At 30.4% G+C, this 21,882-nt stretch overlaps 3 protein-coding genes across 9 annotated transcripts in view; 1 reads left to right on the top strand and 2 right to left on the bottom strand.

Moving 5' to 3' along the window:
• Positions 1-1,264, top strand: part of LOC126853541 (probable cytochrome P450 12a5, mitochondrial) — a 3,003-nt gene extending 1,739 nt beyond the window's left edge. For 2 of the 3 annotated variants that reach the window (XM_050599378.1, XM_050599376.1), the window contains exons 4-5: positions 1-29; positions 741-1,264. The exon at positions 1-29 is cut by the window's left edge and continues 187 nt beyond it. In XM_050599378.1, the coding sequence (XP_050455335.1) occupies positions 1-29; positions 741-848 (137 nt within the window). In that variant the 3' untranslated portion in view covers positions 849-1,264. The remainder of the gene's footprint in view (positions 30-740) is intronic. The other variant, XM_050599377.1, reaches the window with a different exon arrangement.
• Positions 1,265-1,901: 637 nt separating this feature from the next.
• LOC126853540 (uncharacterized) lies at positions 1,902-9,007 on the bottom strand. Its single transcript, XM_050599375.1, has 5 exons — positions 8,728-9,007; positions 6,879-7,165; positions 5,048-5,353; positions 4,066-4,221; positions 1,902-3,676 (listed from the first exon to the last, which is right to left on the bottom strand). The coding sequence occupies exons 1-5, from the start codon at positions 9,002-9,004 to the stop codon at positions 3,422-3,424; spliced, it is 1,281 nt and encodes a 426-aa protein (XP_050455332.1). The 5' UTR covers positions 9,005-9,007; the 3' UTR covers positions 1,902-3,421.
• Positions 9,008-9,228: 221 nt separating this feature from the next.
• Positions 9,229-21,159, bottom strand: LOC126853537 (cytosolic endo-beta-N-acetylglucosaminidase). Of its 5 annotated transcripts, XR_007687986.1 has the most exons (11): positions 20,878-21,159; positions 20,679-20,770; positions 20,458-20,587; positions 19,892-20,338; positions 19,572-19,746; positions 19,249-19,467; positions 18,678-19,072; positions 18,381-18,560; positions 18,214-18,320; positions 9,422-9,694; positions 9,229-9,391 (listed from the first exon to the last, which is right to left on the bottom strand). XR_007687986.1 is itself a non-coding variant. In XM_050599373.1 (9 exons), the coding sequence occupies exons 1-9, from the start codon at positions 20,902-20,904 to the stop codon at positions 9,621-9,623; spliced, it is 1,941 nt and encodes a 646-aa protein (XP_050455330.1). In that variant the 5' UTR covers positions 20,905-21,159; the 3' UTR covers positions 9,229-9,620. The 5 variants fall into 5 exon arrangements, 1 of the variants encoding a protein (XP_050455330.1); XR_007687983.1 differs by having other exon boundaries at positions 20,458-20,770; positions 20,874-21,159; XR_007687984.1 differs by having other exon boundaries at positions 9,426-9,694; positions 20,458-20,770; positions 20,874-21,159.
• Between the last annotated feature and the right edge of the window lie 723 nt (positions 21,160-21,882).

The following is a 21,882-nucleotide window of genomic DNA, read 5'->3' as shown; positions in this document are numbered from 1 at the left end:
AGATGGAACTCGAGATATTGCTCTTGACAGTTCGTATAAAAAAAGTTTCTGTTTTATACTATTAATCTATTTACTCTCAGAATCAAATTAATCGTATTCATATGATTCGCAATTTCGTGTTTAAAATCATGTATGACATATATGTTTTATTAAAAAAAATAGTAATGACGCCAATCAAAAATTTTTTAATGGACCACTGTGTCCTAAACTTTTACGATATAAGTTTGAACGTTTTAGCAAGAATCAGAAGAGACGACGGAGGGGGAGCGTTGTATCCTCCATTAAAATATGCAATTTTACATAACGGAATTACCAGTCAAAATTAGCGATTTCATCGTTCCATTATCATGACAAATTTATTCGCTTCTATTTTCTTTTAATTTTCTTAAGCGTTTTAGAGTTATTTTATCGACTCTTTTCTCTCTCTTTTCATTTAATATTTTTTACATAAAGTTTAATTTCTTTGTAAGATCGACAAAATAGTATACACATCAAAATTTACCAAAAAAATCAGATAGTATTATTTTTTAATAAAAAATAAAAAATTATAAATATATTTAGAGAAAGACGATATGTTTATAACGTTACGTACGGCTTAACTTGGATTATTCTTGAAAAAATTTATGCTTCAGCTGTATTATCTTTTTATTTTTTTATCTAGGTCTTAAACCAGTCTATTTTTTATAAATCTACGTAATTTAGAGAAAAAATGTAAAATGTGCACGTTTGTTTTTATCTAGATCATACGAAATTTCCGGATTGAATGGCATCACGGACCACTCGAGTACAAAAGTCAAATTACAAGCACGCTAACGTTGTCGTTGCGACTCAAACTCATCGATTTGTAAATCGTTTCGAATTTTCTCATAATCTATTTACCGTTTGTATTTTATGGAATTTGTAAACATTTTGTTGTTATTTCATGTAATATTTTTTAATATATTCACATTTTTTGTTATTGCCCAACAGACATTGCTACGACTATTTAGGAATATCAGTTTAATAAAAGATTGAATCGATTTACAAATATATTTGATGTGAAGAGGTCAAAAAAATTGCTATTGATTACAATTCTTACGATTTTAAGTTACACCAGAAGACAAAAAGCGCAAAATTTTTCTTTATGTGTGAGTTCTTGAAAAATGAGGGGCGAAAAAATATAAAATATATCAATATTTTTGGAAAAAATTGCATGTTGTTTTACATTGTCTAACACTCTAATATTAGTATGATTTTGAGGTTTTTGAGGTTTAAAAATATTTATTATAGCGTTAACGGTTGATTATTTCACTAAATATTTATCGTTAAGGCCATTGCACGTTAAAAAATTTTAATCGTAATCGTAAAGCCGTAAGTAAATCAACCAATCACAGTTCAAACATTCTTATTATGTTTTAGAATGTTTGATTGTGATTAATCAATTTTCTCACGGCCTTATGATTATGACTAAAATTTTTTAACGTGCAATGGCCTTTAGTGTATAATGTAACTCTTACTGATAAACTGAAAACAAATGTATGTCGTAAACGAAATTAAAGTTTTAATTATTTAACATATTCTTATATAAAGAAAATTATGATGATTTAAGCTAATTTGTAATAATTTCTGTCTTAATACTTACTCGCTTGTACATTGATATATGACAAATAAATATACTGTAATATTTTTTATATCAATCTGAAATAAAATTATTATTCTCCTATGTTGAATGAAAGGAAAACGTTTTTTTGATGTGTAAATAAATTTTTAATATTACTTTTCACTTAACTCACTGCTGCAATTGCTTGTGATGAACATAATTGTTCTTTACAACAATTATCAGATTTATCTATTTATTAAACAAAATTTTTGAAACATATTGTACGCACCTAAAGTGAAAAATTAAATTTGAATGACAAAAGTTAGTTTCAGATAAAAATTTATTTTGTATTAATGTATAACAAAAATTACACATACGCAACAAGCACACGCGCGCGCGCGTGCATATACATACGTATATATATATATATATATATATATATATATATATACAAACTATAATTAAATTAATTTAGAAGTCTAAATCATTTGGAAAAAAAATCATTATTATGACTATATTCCAATATTCACTGTCAGTACTAAAAAATCTATATATATAGTATACGTGATGTAAATTATAGATTTTCAGTACTGGTAACAAATATCGAAATACAGCCTATATATTTTAAACTAGTCAAATCAAAATACACTATAAAACTGTGTGTCTTATCAAAATTGAAATATAAAATGTTTTAGATAATTAGAAATGTATATCAAATAAATAAATTGTAATAAAGTATTGTAATAAATATAGGTAATAATTTTATATATATATATATATATATATATATATATATATATATGATGATGATGATGATGATGATGATGATGATGATGATGATGATGATGATGATGATGATGATGATAATGATATATCCTATTTATATATTTATGCTTAGTAAATTAATATAGCTTAAACTTTCCTTTCCAAATAAGACAAGAACTTTTATAGCATAAAAACAAATTTTAGCATAAAAGTAAATAGAATTTTAACTAATTAAAGATAATATATAATAGCATAGATAATATATAATAACACATTTTAATTTGCATAAAAGAATATAGATACACAGTAGTATGATACATAGTAACAGAACAAGGTTGAGTACATGCAATAGTAATCATCGGGTAACTTTAAAACGTCCTTTCTAAGAAAGATAGAACAATCCTGAAAAATGTGTACAACTATTTATAAAACTATATATTATTATAATTTTTTTTATGTATATGTGTATATGTGTACACATGCGCTCGCCATTCTCTTTAATTATATTAATTATTCTCAATGTCGGTTTTGTATGTGTGTGAAATTACATGTGTAAAATTTGAAACTTTTATAATGCAAACAACAATTAATCATGAAATAATAAAATTATTTAATTATACTAGCAATATAATGGACGTCTTAGAATTCTATTAGTATAAGGTCATTCATAATAATCTTTCTTCGCGCATTTAAATACGTTTACTGCTGAGATAAAACTTGATGCATATATGTTACAAATATTGGCATTCTTCAGACATTAGCAAAAATATACGATATAAAGATTATATTAATTAACAACATAATTGCAGCTTAATTGTCTCACACTTCAAAATTGTATTTTGAAAATGCCTCAAGAAACCAATGCGATGATAAATGTAACAAGACATCACGTTTTGAATAAATGAATGTTACTCAAAATTGAATAATTCAATGCATGAGAGATAACGATGTAAATCTATAATGTATTATTGTATATTTTAAGTATGAAAAAAGTATGTATAATAGATTTTATAAGTAAATTTTATAAGCTTTTTCATTTTTGTATTAAGCGCCCTTAATTATTACTGTAAAAAGTTATTAAAAAGTTTTTGCAGTTCCGATTTCGCTGCCATAATGACTGGAAGCCTTCGATTTTCTATCTGGATCCATTGCGATCGAAATAAACTCTTCGGAAATTCTCTTGTCTAATCCCGTATAAGTCTGCGCCAGATCCATTTGGTTCTCGTCAATCGATGACATTCTCTTCGAAGCTTCATTCTTAATCTCAATTTGTCTCTTTATTTCCAGTTCCTCCTGATCCGCAAGCGGTTGTCGTTTTTGTTTTGACCGCAACTATTCAAATGTTTGTCACATACAATTATAAATAAGTAAATATATATTTATCACGATTAAGTAAATTATTATACAAACTAATTACGGCAAGCAAACTAAAATATAAAAAAGATATGTTTAAAAACTGGAAAGTTTATAAAACCTTTTTAAAATTTTTTTTATAAAACCATATAGCATTGTTGCATTTTAGTAATTTTTAGTTCAAGATATTGTTATATAGTCTGCAGATTACAAATCCACCCACGTAATTATCTAATAACTTTCTTGCTGTATTACTGATATTTATTATGTAATTATATAATTGTGTTAGAGTGAAAAAATCATTCATCAAAGCATAATTAGACAATATTATTTGTGTGTGTTTAATTTTATATATAATAATAGTTCACCATTTGAGATGGCGGTCGTCCAACATATGGAGGCATATGGGACAACATAGGTAAGGCACCGTACGTCGTCGGTGTAGCGATCGAAAGAGATCCAGCAGGTACAAATGCTCCAAGCGGAAACTTTCCTGGTGCTGGTGGTGGCATACCGTAGGGTGGCTATAAGTATGCAGGATTCTTTATATTATTTTTGTACAATCTTTTCTTTCTATTGCAAAGTATAATATACAACAATAATAAAAAATTCGTCATATAAAGTCCAGCTTTTATTTTCCATATCAAGACTAAATAATCAATATTTTTAACTTTTTTCCTCAGTTTCCACTTCTATTTCATAAAAAAAAAAGTCTAAATATCGTTTTAATTGCATATATAACGGTATTTTCATTCTACGTATGCATATCAAGTGGTAATGTGAAATAAAGTGAGATGTAAATCAGCGCAAAATGTTAAGAACAAGATGTTAAGAATAGAGATATTAAAAATACAAAGTCTCAAGCTATACTACTTTCATAATGTGTAGTAATTTTGTAATGTTGCGCAGTTCGTATTTTGTGTGTGTGTGTGTGTGTGTGTGTGTGTGTAAAATCTTCATATACACAATAAATCTGTATTATAAAAACTATATATAATCTGTTATAATATGTCTAAATAACATGTCATATTAAATAATTTCGATTTATTTATTTATTTCTCACGCACGCACACACACACACACACACACACACACACACACACACACACACACACACACACACACACACACTCGTTCACACACTTCAACCATTTTTCATCGCACTTAAAGCACGAGATATTTACATTCCCATTACAATAATAAAGCGCGCATCAATTTGCTCAAAAAAGTTTCTCTTTGCTTTGAACTTTCCAAGTCGCGTATGTCACTGACCTATCCCCTCCCTCCCCCCAACATAAGCCAAACAGTCGTAGTTGTTGGAGGTCGTGGGAGAAAAGACCGAGTATTTACCTGAATCATCGGATGCATTGACATCGGCATCGGCTGCACCATATAGATCGGTGGCTGCTGGTTCTTAATAGGCACATGATTCTGCGCGATGACCCATTGATGAACCATGTTGCGAGTCTTCAAATGACCATCACTCGTCGCTTCGTCCGTAATGTTATTTCGTAGACAACCGCATAACTTTGGTGTCAAGGTTAAACAACTATAACCGGATACCAATAGCTCCGCTACACTGGCCACTAGCAAGCCAATGCTCGCCAGCAGACCTGCTAAACCACTGTCTACTTGCATCACGTCACTGTCATCACTCTGAAACATGTACATTTTAAGACTTCCAGTTCCTTTCGCGTTCTCTAATATAGTAAATGCGGAAGTCCAACAAGGATGAAGATCATTTATTTCATTACCATTACGCGTACATAATTAATAATTTCATATATCGATGCGACAAACTATTTCATGTAAAAAGTACAAATAAAGATTTTGCATAGAGAACTATCATATCTGACAACGTTGTGTTTTGATCGAAATGTAATGCTTAGAATATCAGGTCATTATATTTCCTATAGCACAGAATAAACAAATGATATTCCTTCAAAGTTTCGTAAACCTAAAAGGAAACACGCTTTGTTATCACGTGTTAACGCGAGCATTGCGTGAGTTCGCACGCAAACATAACTTCCTATAAATTCCGTGGAATTTCATGGTACGGCCTGACCGCGTTTTAGCCTTGGCATTGGGAACTTTCTCCGACGATGGTCAAACGATTTCATCTCAGCTGTATTCGCCAGATCCAAGCAAAATATGTATATCTCTCATCAATTTAATGTAAATTCGATATATATCAAAAATTAAACAAACATAATTATACACATTATTATATTTTACAGATTTCTTAAGACGAAAAAGAAAGTTATAATTTTTTCGTATTTTATTTGTCTTCATTTTTTTATACCCAACGTTTAAAAATTAGAAACTATTTGTCAGATTATCAATTTGTAAATAAAAGCAAACTTTTTTTCAGATATTTTTGGATGATTCAGGCACAAATCTGCTTGTGTGTGCGTTTAGCTATGATAAATTTTTTATTTTCTCTCTCTCTCTCTCTCTCTCTCTCTATATATATATATATATATATATATATATATATATATATGTATATACATATACTTGAATATGTATAAAAATATTTCGCGCATATTTGTTTGTTCGCTCTTAAAAAAATAATGATAATATTACGTGTCCAAGACATTTACGTAGGCACAAATCATAAATATTTCAGCTTTTGTTTTCTTTTCATTACTTCTTTCTGCTATAAAATTTTCTTTTTTTTTCTAAACTACCTAACTGTAATGCCAATATTGACGCGGCAAATCCAGATCAGCTCGTATTCGTATGTCCGTGTGTTAATTAGAGATAAAACTCCACGGCCTGCTAATTAACGCTGCCGCCGAGAATGCATTCTTGATCTTTATCGAATCCGCTTCTATGCTCATAGAGCGTGCAGCATTCTGCCAGTTCGAATACAAATAATCATCAGCATTAAGCTAGTCGTTGCGTCATCAAAAAAGTTACTAAATTTTCGCAAAAATCTTTTTTCTATAATGTAATTTTAATGTAATTTTAATTTCATAATTCCTTTTGTTATAATACATATTGTAATACAAATTATGCACCATTATAATAACAATATCATCAATATTTTTTAAATCTTTAACATAATAAATTAAAAATGCAAATAAACAAATTTTAATTAGAACTCTTTTTCGTAATGTCACGTTCTTGACAAAACATTTATCATCAAAAATTGAATCACAAGACAAGCAGAACCTACCGAGAGGTTGAAAAAGGACACTTCCGATGACCTCTGCGAGTCCCTGACGACTGCTGTCAAGGCCGTTATAGCGGCCATGTTTGAAAGAGCAAGGGCAATCAGGCTAGACGCAAGATGAGCGGATGCGAAAGCGGAATTTGTTTTGGTGGAAGACGTTGCTAACGTTGCAACTACTCCTAGTGCACCGGCCACTAAAGCACCTGCACCTGCCCAGAGCCCTGCACCAGAACCACCCAAGGAAGCGCCATGGACGAGCGCCAGAATCCCAAAAACGACTAGAATGATGCCTAGAAACGATACAAGATGACACATTATTCAAAATTAAAGAAAACATCATTAATCTTTCCATCTTCAAAATCAAGTTTCTCGATAATGCAACCTTGCGTTCTCTCTTATATAAAAAGATTTTACCTTACATTATTTTCGACTAATTTTCTCATATAAAATCATCATCTTTTAATTTATTTAATCTTTTTGTTTAACCATCAGTTATATAGGACATTTTGTTTAATCAAACCTATCTCTATAATAATACTGAAAAAAATTGACAGTTAATAAATTTAATCCCAACAAGTTCTAATTATATTAAATCTTATATCGCGTGACACACACACACACACACACACACACACAAAAGAAAGTTCTTAAACAAATTATTAAATAATAAATAATAAAATAAACAAAATAAGCAAAAAAAAGGAAAAGAGACAAATACATTCTCTATTATTATTATATCTTGGCCTCTATTATTATCTTTGATCATCTTAATTAATGCGCAAATCTTTTGTTTGCTTTCATTCAATAGTTATTGAATGATTTCATTGTTAGATATGATGAATAAGTAACATGCGCCCAGAGCAACAATTAACTCATTCGTCTCAATCATCCCCAATTATTCAGATGAAATAAATCACAAACATGCAAATAGCATGGTGCTTTGTAGTTGTGAAAAATGAATTGCATGTGTACGACTTTCCAAGTGAAATGTTTTCACTCTTACGTTGCTTTCTGATTTATGTGCATTCGACATTTCGCTTTGTGATTTCTCGAAACGAACGCATGAATTTTTCCATTTAAATTTTATCACTGTTTAATTTGCCTGTAATTAAATGGCGATATGTTTTTATTGTTGCAAAACTAATTCTCATAATTAAACGCAGACATTTGTAAAGTATTTGTGTTTCAAAATTCTTTGATTTTATTACATTGCATTTCAGTATCGCACAGAAGAAGTTATATTCGGATTTTATATACGATCTTATATAAAGTAGAAAATATAACGAGAGAAAATAACAAAAACGCGACCACTTTTCATTAATAATTATATATGATGATTCCACAATTCCAATAGAGAGCGTTATTATAATTAATAAATTTTAACAATGGTGATAAACTTTAATTATAATAATAAACAAAATTATTAATAGCTAATGTACATACATACATATATATATATATATATATATATATATATATATATATATATATACACATTATATGTATGTGCAAATACATTTTATATAATTTTAACATAAATAATATTGATATAGCGCGTATTGTGAATAATATATCCAAAATCGAAAAAAGTAAAATAATATATAACTTTCGTTTTTAATCATAAATATGTGAAATGTAATAGTATAATAATGTCTTCATTTTATAGAACCGAGAAACATATTATTCATTTCGTCAAGTTCATAATTCACTTGCGATTACATTAAAAATCTCAATTACTACTTGCTACTTGATTTCCAGTTGGAAATTATAATATTAATGATATCAATTTTGGTATTATATAGATGGTATCGAAAAAGATGGAATTGAAAAGCTTTTTTGCATCACAACTTACCGAGCAACAATTGTCCGCAGGACGTGAACATGAGTAGATTAGAGTCATCCTTCGTTTCAGAAATTGCCTGCAGATCCTGCCGATTTTCGGATGCGCCCTTTGGATGTTGATGCTGCCGCTGTTGTTTCTCTGAGATAAGAACATCTTTCGAATGTTTCGATTCTAGACAACTCTCCGGCTTTGATTCCGAATTCATCGAATCTTTCGATTCCTTCGAATAACTTGAATTTAGACTTCTCACTGTGGAATCGAGCGCGATCGTCGGTGCGTCCTCCATGATTCTCCTTCGGAGTCAATTATACATTGTTGACTTTCGATAATAATATTACGTTCCGTCGTAATAATTATTATGCTTATCTTTAACTGTTCGGGATAATTTCGTCGATAATCTCTTCTTGGTGCTTTTGTGCTACATTCGAGGCTCAAAGTAGAAAATAATAATAATGTCTGAATCGTGGCAACAATCGCATTTTCCAGCCGATTTACAAAACTTGCACGATTTCTCACTGTTTTATATCAAACGTAATCTTACGCCAATACATTTTTATGTCGTATGAATTGCAATTTTATAGAATCTCACCGACTTGTATTGTGTTTTTTTTGTTTTTTTTCGTTCAATATTATTTTACTTGTATTATACAAATAAAAATTTCTCTCTCTCTCTCTTTCATACAACACACACACACACACACACACACACACACACACACACACACACACACACACACACACACACACAATTATGCGTATTATATTTGATACAGATTTGTCTGTTTCTCGAATCGTTTCTTAAAAATTGACATGTTAAATTACATTAAAATCGTTTTATATTATTCCACTATATATATATTATTTATAAAAGCGTTGCGAATTAATATTGTGACGATAGAATGCTATGTTGAATTCAAAGCAGATTGTACACTGTAATCGCTGATCCGACTGGCAACGTACGCAGAATCACAATTATCTAAAAATAAAGTAAAAATTATATATCATAAATGTAAGTAAAAATAAAGCAAATTATTTTCTCTTTTTAAATTGCATGCAATTTTTGATTTTTTAAAGATGTAAATTTAATTGATATTGTATATTATATATTTAAATAGCGTTTAGATATATTTCAGTTTCACATTTTATTTTATTTTTACGAAGGTGCGCAAAGAAAGATTCGTTAATTCTTAAACTAATATCGTCAAAAAGCGTGACTATTTCGAACAACCAACTATCGGGCACAAGCGGCACATCAGGAAACGTTATACAAAATTTATGAGATTCGAATTGCTCGTACGCGGAAGAAGATATCGGTATGAAATAAGAAGGATAATTTGTGATGTCAGAAATTGCTTCAAGTATCATCCAAGTCGCTGCACTAAATCGAAAGATTCCGGTTTTGAGATCTTCATATACGCGCGTTTCATATGTACGCGAGATTTTATATGTGTGTGTAATTGTTATTATAATTTATATATTACTTTTATCAGTAAATTCCTCAACAGGTAAAATCAACAGATAGAATCTAATAAGAATTTCTAATTTCAAATTAAATCTACAATTTCCTGATCCCTACGATCAATGATATATAACGCATCATGCTTAGATTAATATAATTCGCTAATTTAACACATAATCCTTAGATCTATACAATAAAATGCATGGTATATATTTGTGAGAGACAATTATATTTTATCAAAATTTTATATACGCACAATCTGTCCGATTTAAATGAATATTAAGAGACTATTCCGTAAGCAATTAAAATTTATTGGAAAAAGTGTTTATACAAAAGTTATCTTTAGAAAAGTTATCTTTAGAAGTTAACTTATGTCGTGTAATTATTTTTTTTTTTCACAAATACTTTTTCTAAATGCGGTAACCAAATTTTTTTTATATAATATAATTAAATAAAAATAAATGAGACAAACATTCTCTTGAATATATAAAAAAAAAAAAGAAAAATTTATTCAAAAACCGGAAATTTAAAAATATCATACATACGTGTTTAATGTAATTTTGAGAATTAATAATTTAATCGCAACACAATGATTAAAACATAAGTTGAATATCCGAATCAAGTCTTCCATTTCTCATACTCGTGATTAAACATACATAACGGACCGTTCTTACAGCTGCGAGGCATCTTTCGGAGCGTTTCGAGAGAGCTTGATTGAGATTATTATTATATTCACCGGAGCGTCTTGGTCACGCACGAAATTTTTGTATTTTGAAATGGTTATTTCTCTCTTTCTCTCTCTCTCTCTCTCTCTCAGCTTTGTTTTCCGCTTTTTATAAAAAGCCAGAATTAGCGCGTCTATTTCTTTTCGCAGTATATGTGTGAGCAAAGATTCATAATATATATATCATAATAGACTTTTAAATTTACCACGCTCAGAATATAGTACATACAATACGGAAAAGTTTTATAAAACTTTTTAAACAAAGCGATTGTCTCAATAAAAATAAAAACTGTAATAAAGATAGAGAGATAAAATTGTCGCGTGACATCAAAATCGAAACTCACTGAAACTTTACTGGAATTGATTCCTATTATAAAATCAATTTTTTTTTCTTCTTTTTCTTTATAAATAATTGTAAATCTGCCGTCTGCCGTCGTAAATGGCAAATTGTAAATTACACAATTATATAATTATATAATTATAATATCGAAAAATGAACATACACATGAAAGTATTGCTCATACACATACGCATCAAAAAATTGAATACTTTGAAAGACTAGCATGATTAGCGTGATTAGCGTGATTAGCGCGAATAATTGCGAATTAACGTACCAACAAATTATCACTGTCAATTCTTGCGATTTACGCGCCTCGCCTCGTCACGTTAATCGAAAATGCCGTTCGAGCGATCACTCTTTTTCCACTCTTTACACAGCATCAGCGGCGAATGCGACGATTGCGATCGTGGTTTCAAGAAAATCTATCGCGTGACCGACCGATCCGTCGAGCATTCGATCGGTGACTGGAGACTGGAGTTGCACGTCACGAGAAATGTACACAGGTAGGTAGGTAGGTACACAGGCAGGTACATAGGCAGGTACACTCACTATCCCTACTTGCTGCTCTTGCGTCTCTTTCTCCTTCTTTTCTCAATCTTTCGCACATTGTTTCTTTCTCTCGCTCTCATTCACCCGCTTTTCCTTCTTTGCCTCTCCCTCTCTTCCTCGCCGCATTGCATCGGAAATTTGCGAAATTGACGCGAGAGATCAGTCACCTTGCATGCCTTCGTTAGTAGAAAATGTACAAGTATTGGTACAAAAGCGATCGCGCGCAATGTATTTGTATATATATATATGAGGCTCCCGTGCATAAAAATTAATCGCATTTCGCATTCGTGCACTGCTTTTTAAAGAATTAACGTCATTTAGCAATTTATAGTTGTGTGTAAAGCTTAAAAAGATGCAAAAGCATTATTAATTTTCCAATTTATGAGAATTTCCTTGAAAGCGAGGAATCTTTGCGTAAAAAAAATTTTATTTCACCTTCTCTTAAACTGTTTTCATGTATACATGTATGTATATTACTTTTTCTCTCTCGATTGTTTCATGTATATAATGTCTCACAATTGTGAGACATTATATATTTTTAGAAAAGTGCTATCACGCACATACTTGATCTTTAGTACAAATTCATTTAAACGCGAGTCATTACGGAGACAAAGAATTATTCGATTCGAGTACCGGGCAATTTATATAAATTGGACACTTGGATGAATCTTTACGATGAAATGTGAATGTGTAAAATCACATGTATTTCGTCGCGAAATTTACGATGCGCATCGTAAACATTAATTTTCAGTAATCAATTATATCAATAACATATATACATCAACACACCTCCTCTAGCTTTCTATAGATAGAGCGCATCTCCTCGCTACGAAAAGTATCGGCGTACGTTCGCGTATTCTCGTGTCTATCATTCGTATTATACGATGCTTTTGACTATATAAAGTTCAAAGTGACTTTAGAGTTAAGAGAAACTTCTACAAGAATGCTTCAAACTTTTCACAAATTATCCCTTTTTATGATAAATTGACACGCAAGAATTTCACGACAATATTGCATATTTTACATGCGTTAAAATATAATTTTTGATCACTATAAAAAATACATAATAGAAAATAATTAAATTTGAAAAACTTAAAATTATGTTAAATAAAATAATTATTTATTAATAATTTAAATAATGATAATTTTTAGAATAAAAGAGAAAAATATGTATACAAAATGCAAAATGAATATTTTCTCATTTGAAATAAAGAAAATGCATAGATGTAAACTACAATAAAAAGAAATATAATTACACATTGCATTATATTGATGTACCTTTAAAAACTTAGAACGATCAATCAATTTTATTTATTAAAAGCATTAAGATAGTCATTTAAGAAATAAAGAGATCTCGCACGGGAGATATTTCATATAGAATGTTTGTTTAAAAGTTTACGAATACAATGTAATTGTGCTAAAGCTAAATGCATTCTGAGGAATGCATTTTTCGCACAAGTATTTGACAGTTGCATAGGAATACATATACGTGAGCATAGTTGGATGCCTCACCGACACATTGAAAAGTTAATCGCGCTTCTTTACGGTATCCTCTTCGCAAGTACACTTTGTTGAAATATATCTGACTTTATCTGTGTGCGTGTATGTGTGTTGGCTGCATATCACGTTGTATTTGGCCGTTTTACCTTTACATAAATATGTACTGGTATTATACATAGTACGTATTACGTGTAAGAGAGTTTGCTGTACTCAGTGCCGTACGTAGACCGTTAATGCGCGTGGAATTTCCAATGTGTACAACGGAATCTCGTTCTCTACTACTTTTATAACAAAAAAAGAGAGAATAATCCAACCATAAATTTATCAAAATTATGTTAACTTCAAGGCTGGAATATTTGCCCTATTTTTATATTTTTGTTTTATTTTTTTATTTAATTTTTTTCATATGACATATGCTATATTCACTTGACCTTTTTCAAGATAAAAATTACGTTCTTTTTTCCGATTATTCGTATTTCTTATGTAAAAAACATAATAAATGTAGATTTATTTTATTACAAAAAGTGGATATATTACACAACATGATTTAAAAATCAAATATTTTTTCCGTGGCTTTATTTTACACAAAGTATAAAACAAATTTAAATTGTTTTCTTCTTAAAAATCAGTATTATGCAATTTCATATTTCACAATTTATTTCTATTCAAAGTCTATCAAAAGTTTAATTCTATTTTAATTCTTTATTGTTATATAGCACATGTTTTGGTATTCGAATCTTCAATTTTTCTTTCCATTTCAACGAGTTTTATTTTTCTTCCAAGACAAGATTGCCGAAGACAAGATAAAAAATCATAAGGAGGAGAGAATTCTTTTTCCTAACACGAATTGACACGAGTTATATACGTATTTACTTATCGTATCTCAATTCCACTTCAATTGTTCCCTCACCATCTGCATTGTATTTTTAGTTGCAGAAAATCTTGGAATTTAAAGACACGATATAACGCACACACATAGACAGAGAGAGAGAGAGAGAGAGAGAGAGAGAGAGAGAGAGAGAGAAAGAGCTGGTATACTATTGTATATCTTATATACGTAAGTATGTAAGCAAGCAGAATTACAAAATCGCCTATATTTATAGATAATAACAAATAAGCATTGCATGAATGCTAAATTAAAACTTGTGTTATTTTTCAAAATGTATAAATATATCAATCTAAAATCTTTTACTTCTTTTTCGCATTTATATTTTTCGCTGCGTATAATTATTATGTGCGTATATATTTCTTTTTACGCGTAGGTACACGATATGTTGTATATGAAACAAAATTCCTTCATAGCCTGCATACTTATGAATTAATTTTACGTGAAGAATGCGCTTGCATCAGAACAAGATGCAATTCAAATTATGTCAGTTTGGAATTTCAACGACAGTGCTCGCATCATGATTAATGAAATTGCCATCCGTTTTTAATGCCGCAGTTACTTCCGACTTTCTAATGTACGCTTATCGCTGTAACGATAATCGCGCGATGAATAATTTATCGCTCTACTCTGTCGCGCTCTCTGTCCTCGATGCCATCGATATTAATTTGGATAATTCTACATGATTATATACGGACAAACCAACATAATATAATGCTCTTGCGTTTATGTTTCTCGCTAACGTTTATTGCCGACAACTGTCATTTTTTATTAAGAAAAATTATTTTACGTAATAAATAGCAGCAAATAAAAGAAAACTATTTAAATGTATGAGTGTGTATGTAATTAATCTCTGTCTTACACAAATTGATGATAATTGGCTTTAACATTAAATTTTATTAATCGTACAAGTTTTAGAAAAAATCTCTCATTTCGAGACATTTCATTACATTTGTCAAGATAATGTAGAATTTTTTTCAATTTTCTTTAACAAATATTCAATGCGCGTTAAAAAAATTTTTCAAACGTTAAAATAAAATTTCTCATTACAACAAAAATTACACTATTATAACAAAGAAAAGTAACGTCATTCGATAAATATTCAAATATTCTCAAGATATTAGAAAAAAAATTTAAATGCTACATTTAAAAGGTAAAGCTATCTCTGAGGACTATTATTTCTCGACAAAAGCTATAAATTCCCAATATCAATAGAAATGAAAATAAGCGTGTAAATTCGATACCACGGTACGCCACTGACTGATCTCGTCGCGCTGCGACAGATAAAGTCTCGAGTCTCTATACACACTCGCTTCTAGAGGTTTCTCTGCCGCCTTTCTAAAACGGCATTCATCGGAGAAATGTGAGAGGAGAAGCTAAGAATCGTCGCCATTGCAATTGCCCCTGTCTGAACATTGCCGTCTCTATACAAATTGTTTTCGAGACGGTCCATTTAGATGACGTCTCTAGACATCTCTCGCGTACGCGAAATTGCAATTGCGACCAATGCGGCGAAAGTTTCGCGCCACCATTACTCACGTCATTTTCTGCGGAGATAATCACACGAATAGAGGTGTCGATGAGATAGCAGCAGCAGCAGCAGCAGCAATGATTGATCTTTCTTTTTTCTCTATTAGCCATCTGACAGCAAAACTTTCCTTTTTAACATAATTTGCGTATGCCGCATAACGTGCAAAAAGTATCCGAAAAAAATAGTTGAGAATTTCGATGACTTAACTAGAAACTAAAAGAAAGTAATCTGACTAGAAAGAGAGAAAAAGAGTGTGTGTGTGTGTGTGTGTGTGTGTGTGTGTAATTAAAAAAATAATAATTTAAAAAACAAAAAGTTACAAGATTTTTTTAAATCTTGTTGTTAGATAAAATTAAAGTCAAAATTGTTTCAATCAAATTATCTCTTTTGGATTATTACTTCTCATATTTTATTATTACTTATAAATTATGTGCTTGTCATCACTACTAAAATAATAACGTATCATTTTAACCATGCCCAATAACTATATACATATATACATTATGAAAAGTAATAGTAAATCAACCAATCAAGTCAATGTTCTTTTTTTTCCCAAATAGCAATCATCTATATCAGTAGTAGTATGTAATCGTGTGTATAATTATGTGAGGATTAAATGCAAGGGACACTATTATAATATTAACTGAGAGAACTTTTTCCGTTCGTCAAAAGACATTATATATAATCAACTCTCTTCTCGTCTTATCAATGTTCCACAAATACAAACTGCATAAGCACTGTCTTCTTTTAACCGACAAAGGCAAGTTGTCGCAATACTCAGACTGATTTACCGAAAACAATACGATTGCGAAAATATCTTTCAATAGAATATTTTCTTTCTTCTCCCTTCGACAATTATTAACTAAACGCGACCGCAGAAAGAAAAAAGATCGGAGAAAAAAAAAAGATTCAAATACGCACGTGATCAAACATGTTTTACTTTCACATTACGATTGCAAAGATGTCGATGGAAACTTATTTACGCGAGAATGCAAATGCTCAAGTCAAGAACATTACTTGACCACAAAATAGTGTCCAGTCATTTCTTACGCTTTATCATATAAATGAATATTATAACTTTAACTGCGATATGATAATTCAATCTATAAAAACTGCATATATGTTAATTAAGAAATGTATTATTAAAATGTGATCAATTTCAAACGAATCATCATTACGATATCAAATAAACAATAAAAATTATAATCATTAATGTTTTACTATTTATTTCTTTGTTTTTATAATAATTTCAAGATTATAACGTTATTACAATTTTACTAATTTTACTATTTTAACTATAAAATATGAGGTGTGTATGTGTGTGTGTGTGTGTTTAAAAAATATTCCGGTAAAATATTATCTCATCTCATTAAAATTATATCAAAAAATTTAAACAAATTAAAATCATGTCAATACACATCTCTGCTTTTTGCGTATTCCTTTTGGCTTGTTTCTTAACAATCATTTCTTGCTATTCCAATCTTGATATATTTTAATATATGTATTTTTATTAGCCTGTTCTCTTTACTTTATATTTTTTACTCTTATTTACATGTACGTGGGGATGATATCCTTCTTAAATTTTTTTAGAAAGAAAAGTCAACTAAAAAGTGGTTAAAAGTATTTGCAGCGACCTACATCGTCATATATATTGTTAATTGTGTCATCGTCATATATATCGTTAAAGTATTAGAAAGTGTCAATGAGACTTAGTGTCAATAGCCCAGAGAGCTGCCGATGCAATCGATCATATGTATGTCGCATCTTCCCGACAGTAGGTAGCATATGGCAACTGATGCAATCAATGCCGCGAATAACAAATACGCGTGGTTGTACGCCCTTCTTCGAACACAAATACCGTTCATTCTAACGTGGGAGCGCGCAAACATCAACCATTCGATGTAACAATTCCACGTCTTTAAATCGCTAGAATAAAATTTGCATGCCATAAAAATAAATATTTCGAGATAAAAGAATGTAGATATCCTTGTCGAACGAAAGCCGAAGCTTAAGATTAAGAGTGATATCAAGCAACGAGTCGCTTAAAATGTTGGAAATATTTATTTTATTTATTAAAATGCATTATCGATAAATATATTACGATCAAATTTATCAATAATAAAAGCGAGCAATTTCCGATATCGTCGACAATTTTTCCCGTAATGCAATTTCGCATCTGGCCATTCAAAATGGAGCGATCGGGTATACATAAGATCGAATAATTTAAATAGCGGGCTATCGTGTTCTATCGTTGGACAACATACGGTGTTCCTTTCACCCAAGTGGCTCTCAATCGAGAAACGAGGAGGAAAAAGAAAGACAAAGAGAAGGAAGATGATACTAGAGAGTGTGATCGCTAAGAAACGGTTCTTTATGTAGTCAAAAGCCTTGCTATATAGTGTATATATACATATACTTTATGACACAATCCATCAGCTATGCGCGACTGTCTTGACCGCTTTGTCAAGCAGAATTTCAATATAATTCGCAATCTTTTTGTACTCACCAAAACGATGATCCCTCTTTTCCAAAATAATTTCACCTAAGTAGCAATCGCATTGTTTCAAGGACACACCAATTTCGTCCACGGTCCTCATGTTCGTCAAATAGATGCTACAAAAAATATAATTTATAAAAGTTGTCGATAATTCTTTAGTAATACGCGAAACTTACCATTTCCTCCATTTGGCGTTCACTTTGACGGAATTGTAAGGTAGAATCGATTTTAGATCACCATTATTACCCAAGATTAAGACAGGATCCTTGTAAGACTCATTCATCAAAGTTCCAAATTCTCTGTAAACAATCGTTGCCTGGATGTTATGTTTCAAATCAATGTGAATCATGAACAACCTGTAACCAATAATTTATAATTGGCCATTAATATATGTTTTATTTTTCGTTAAAATAATATATTTTCTTTGTTACAAATTATTATTGTCCAAGACAAATATATGTGTGTACTCTCACCTATGATATAATCTATCATCTGTAGTAATTAATTTCAAGCACCCGCCGCCATTGTAGGAGAATTTATCGCAAAACTCGAAAGTATTGAAATTGGGGGTAGGTAATTTTTCTTCAATATTGATAACATTGTCACACACTCGTATAATATTCTTCCTATTTTCATAAATATGTTCTATACGTGTGCGTGTCTTTTTAGTATCATTATCTTTATCACCTTTACCATTATTATCTCCATCATTATTTTCGACATCTTCGATAAGAGTTCTTTGTGTAGATCGCGTAAATTGTAAATGCGGCGCGGGAACTGACAGTTGCGGTTGCTGCATTCGCAAATTATAAAACGCTTTTTTTCCGTGCGCGCTTTCGCCGTTTATCTTGTACAGTTCGAAATGCTCCTAAAAAACGTAGACGCAAACGTGTATGCTTCTTATGTAATTTAAATTATTTCAAGTTAATTTTAAAAACTTTTTCAATTAAATATCTCAATTATTTTTTAATGAAATATTTTTAAGCATTTTCAAACACATATATTGAGAATTAAATATTCTTATTTTTCATTATTTAAATTTACCTCGCCATTATAATAGTAGCAAATACCGGCACCACGACAAAAAGAAGTCTTAAATGTTTCATCTTCATAAATGGGTACATGTACATATAGATATGGAAATAGTTGAGCCCAAAATAAATCCTCTAGAATTTTGAAAGTACTTGGACCAAAGTATTCATGCGTCCAACCAGGTGCAAAAATAGCTACCGAAAGACCCTGTTTCCGTATCAAATCTAACGCCTTTAGTAATAAAAAAATTTTGTTATCTGTTTAATCTTTCTTAAGATAATAAGGCAATAAAGTAATAATAAATAACAATGATATAATAGTATAATAGTAATTACATATGCCGAATTAAATCCGCCTCCACCTGGACATCCTCTCCCCCAAACATCCAATCCTACATAAATATCCTTAATATCGCGACCTAATTCCTTTGCGAATATATGACTTTTGCTAAGTCGTGATTCCGTCCAATTATAATTTAAAAATATACCGTCGCAATGTAAGAAAAAATCCCTAAGACAAAAATAATTATTATTTTGTGCTAGAATTAAGAAATAGAAATATGATGTTAAATTCAATATTAAATACAAATTAATAAAATCAATAAAAATAAAAGTTGATAAGTTAATAAAATTAAGAAATTGATAAATTAAATTACTTATTAGTATCATTCAGTTCATTTTGCCAATTCAGCTCCCCCTTATTGGTGACACTATCGTACCAGATAATCTCTGAATTTTCAATCTCCTTGTGAATATTTTCTGTTAAATATTTAACAAAATAAATTAAATTGTCAATATCTTCCTGCTTAATTTTATTTTCAATGTTCAAAAGCCAGCCTTCAAATTGGTAACATTTTGCAACCAATACTAAAGCGTCTGCAAATTTTTTTGCATCTTCCTGTGATGTGAGAATCGTATTCCAAGTATCATTATTTCCTTCTGTAATAACAGTACCCAATACTTTTACACCATGATGATGCGCTGCATTGATCCATCCACAGGGTGGAACAGTTACAAAATGATGGCTAAAATAAACAAATACATCGACAATACTCCAGTGGTAAAATATATAAGAATCATGAGAAGTAGAGCCCCATAAGAATCTGTAAAAAAATATAAAAGCTAATATAGATATGATCACACAACCTGAAAAATATTTATCACATATACAAATATATATATATATATATATAATTTAAAAATACTCTCTTTGAATAATTACCTGTCTTCCAAGTAACCACCTTTCATGTCGTGGCAGATAAGAGTCCTAGGCTGTTCATCCCTGTCCACTTTTTCCAGCGAAATTTTTTGCGCACTGATTTCTGAACCTCGATATACATAATCAACAGACTCTGCGATACATGTTATTGGTAATTCTGTTAATCCATTGTCCAAGGCATTGTTTAATTCTGTCAATGTTTTAAAAGGCAGTAATTCTCTTACTTCGATGCTGCTTGCCATCTCTGTGGTTCCTAATATACTATTATTGCATTTGTTGCAAGTTTCATAGTAATATGTTGTTGCAATAATCTTTCCTGTACAGATATCACCGGAAAGCATGATAATTCATTCAAGAAAAAATAATTTCTGGTTCTGATAGTGATGTTATTCATTGTGATAAAGTTAAGTGACAATTACCTACTCTTCTGATACCATTATCTGCTGACATTTATCATGTATATGTACGATGAATGATAAAGAGTGAAACGGAAATTTGTTAAACATTTTAGTTTATATAAAAGTTATCATATTTTGACAAATTTTTATAAAAACAAACTATATAAGCAAAGGGTCCTCTTATCAACATAAACTTTTTAACCGTGTCCGAACAATATTTACAATATATATAAATATATTGTGCAAAGAACTGCACAACTCGTGAACCTCTTGACTGACGTCACAGACTTATACGTACTGTACTCTGAAACTCTGAACTTTCCCAAAATGTTTTGGAACTTGTTATCTTTTGGAACTTTTATAAATATATAATTTTGTTATTATATTGTGTATGTTACATTCTAATAATATATAAAATATATTAAATGTTAGATGAAGCATGTATATACTTAGAATTATTATAATATTATATATGCAATAAGCTTTATATATAGGAGAAATCAGCAATATCCATTATTTGAAATATCTATGCGACTACGCGATTCAAGATTCAACACAATTGAGGTTGCGTTCTGTTTCACGCATAGAGCGCATGGATCGCTTGGAAATCTATAATATATGTAACGTGAACTATAGATTTTCAGGCGATCTATGCGCTCAATGCGTGAAACGAAACGCATCCTGACATAAACATAAATTCGAATCTTTTAATGACGCCCACTAGTACTCGCTTTTTTTACTGCATAGACGCCAGAATTTCCCTATTTGCGGTACGTTCAGAAACATCAACCCGCATGTACATGAGTGTTGTTCTATCTTTGTCTACCTTTTAATAAATAATAAAGATAGAACGACGTATGTGTGATGCACGCGAGTGATGTTTTTGAACGCAGTCTTGCTAGCGCTAATAATAATATAATTTGAATTAGTTGTTTACGCCCACGCTAGGCTGCGTTTATCTCAAAGTTTAACAATAAGTGTTGAAAACTGATAAAAATAACATGTCAAAACAAATGCAAAACCTATATAT

Source organism: Cataglyphis hispanica, chromosome 12 (assembly GCF_021464435.1).
Source record: "Cataglyphis hispanica isolate Lineage 1 chromosome 12, ULB_Chis1_1.0, whole genome shotgun sequence".
NCBI classification, from domain to species: domain Eukaryota; kingdom Metazoa; phylum Arthropoda; class Insecta; order Hymenoptera; family Formicidae; genus Cataglyphis; species Cataglyphis hispanica.
Note: the sequence above shows the minus strand (reverse complement) of the source record. Positions and strands in the feature narration are given on the sequence as shown.

What these genes read in the sequence shown, in the direction of transcription:
- LOC126853540 (XM_050599375.1), bottom strand. Translation starts at nt 9,004, where the DNA reads ATGGAGGACGCACCGACGATCGCGCTCGATTCCACAGTGAGAAGTCTA. An exon ending in TGTCCTTTTTCAACCTCTCG is followed by an intron (nt 5,354 to 6,878) that starts GTAGGTTCTGCT and finishes TACATGTTTCAG; the next exon opens with AGTGATGACAGTGACGTGAT. An exon ending in GACGACCGCCATCTCAAATG is followed by an intron (nt 3,677 to 4,065) that starts GTGAACTATTAT and finishes ACATTTGAATAG; the next exon opens with TTGCGGTCAAAACAAAAACG.
- LOC126853537 (XM_050599373.1), bottom strand. Translation starts at nt 20,904, where the DNA reads ATGTCAGCAGATAATGGTATCAGAAGAGTAG. An exon ending in GCGGATTTAATTCGGCATAT is followed by an intron (nt 19,468 to 19,571) that starts GTAATTACTATT and finishes TTATTACTAAAG; the next exon opens with GCGTTAGATTTGATACGGAA. An exon ending in AAAGAGGGATCATCGTTTTG is followed by an intron (nt 9,695 to 18,213) that starts GTGAGTACAAAA and finishes CTTTATTTTTAG; the next exon opens with ATAATTGTGATTCTGCGTAC.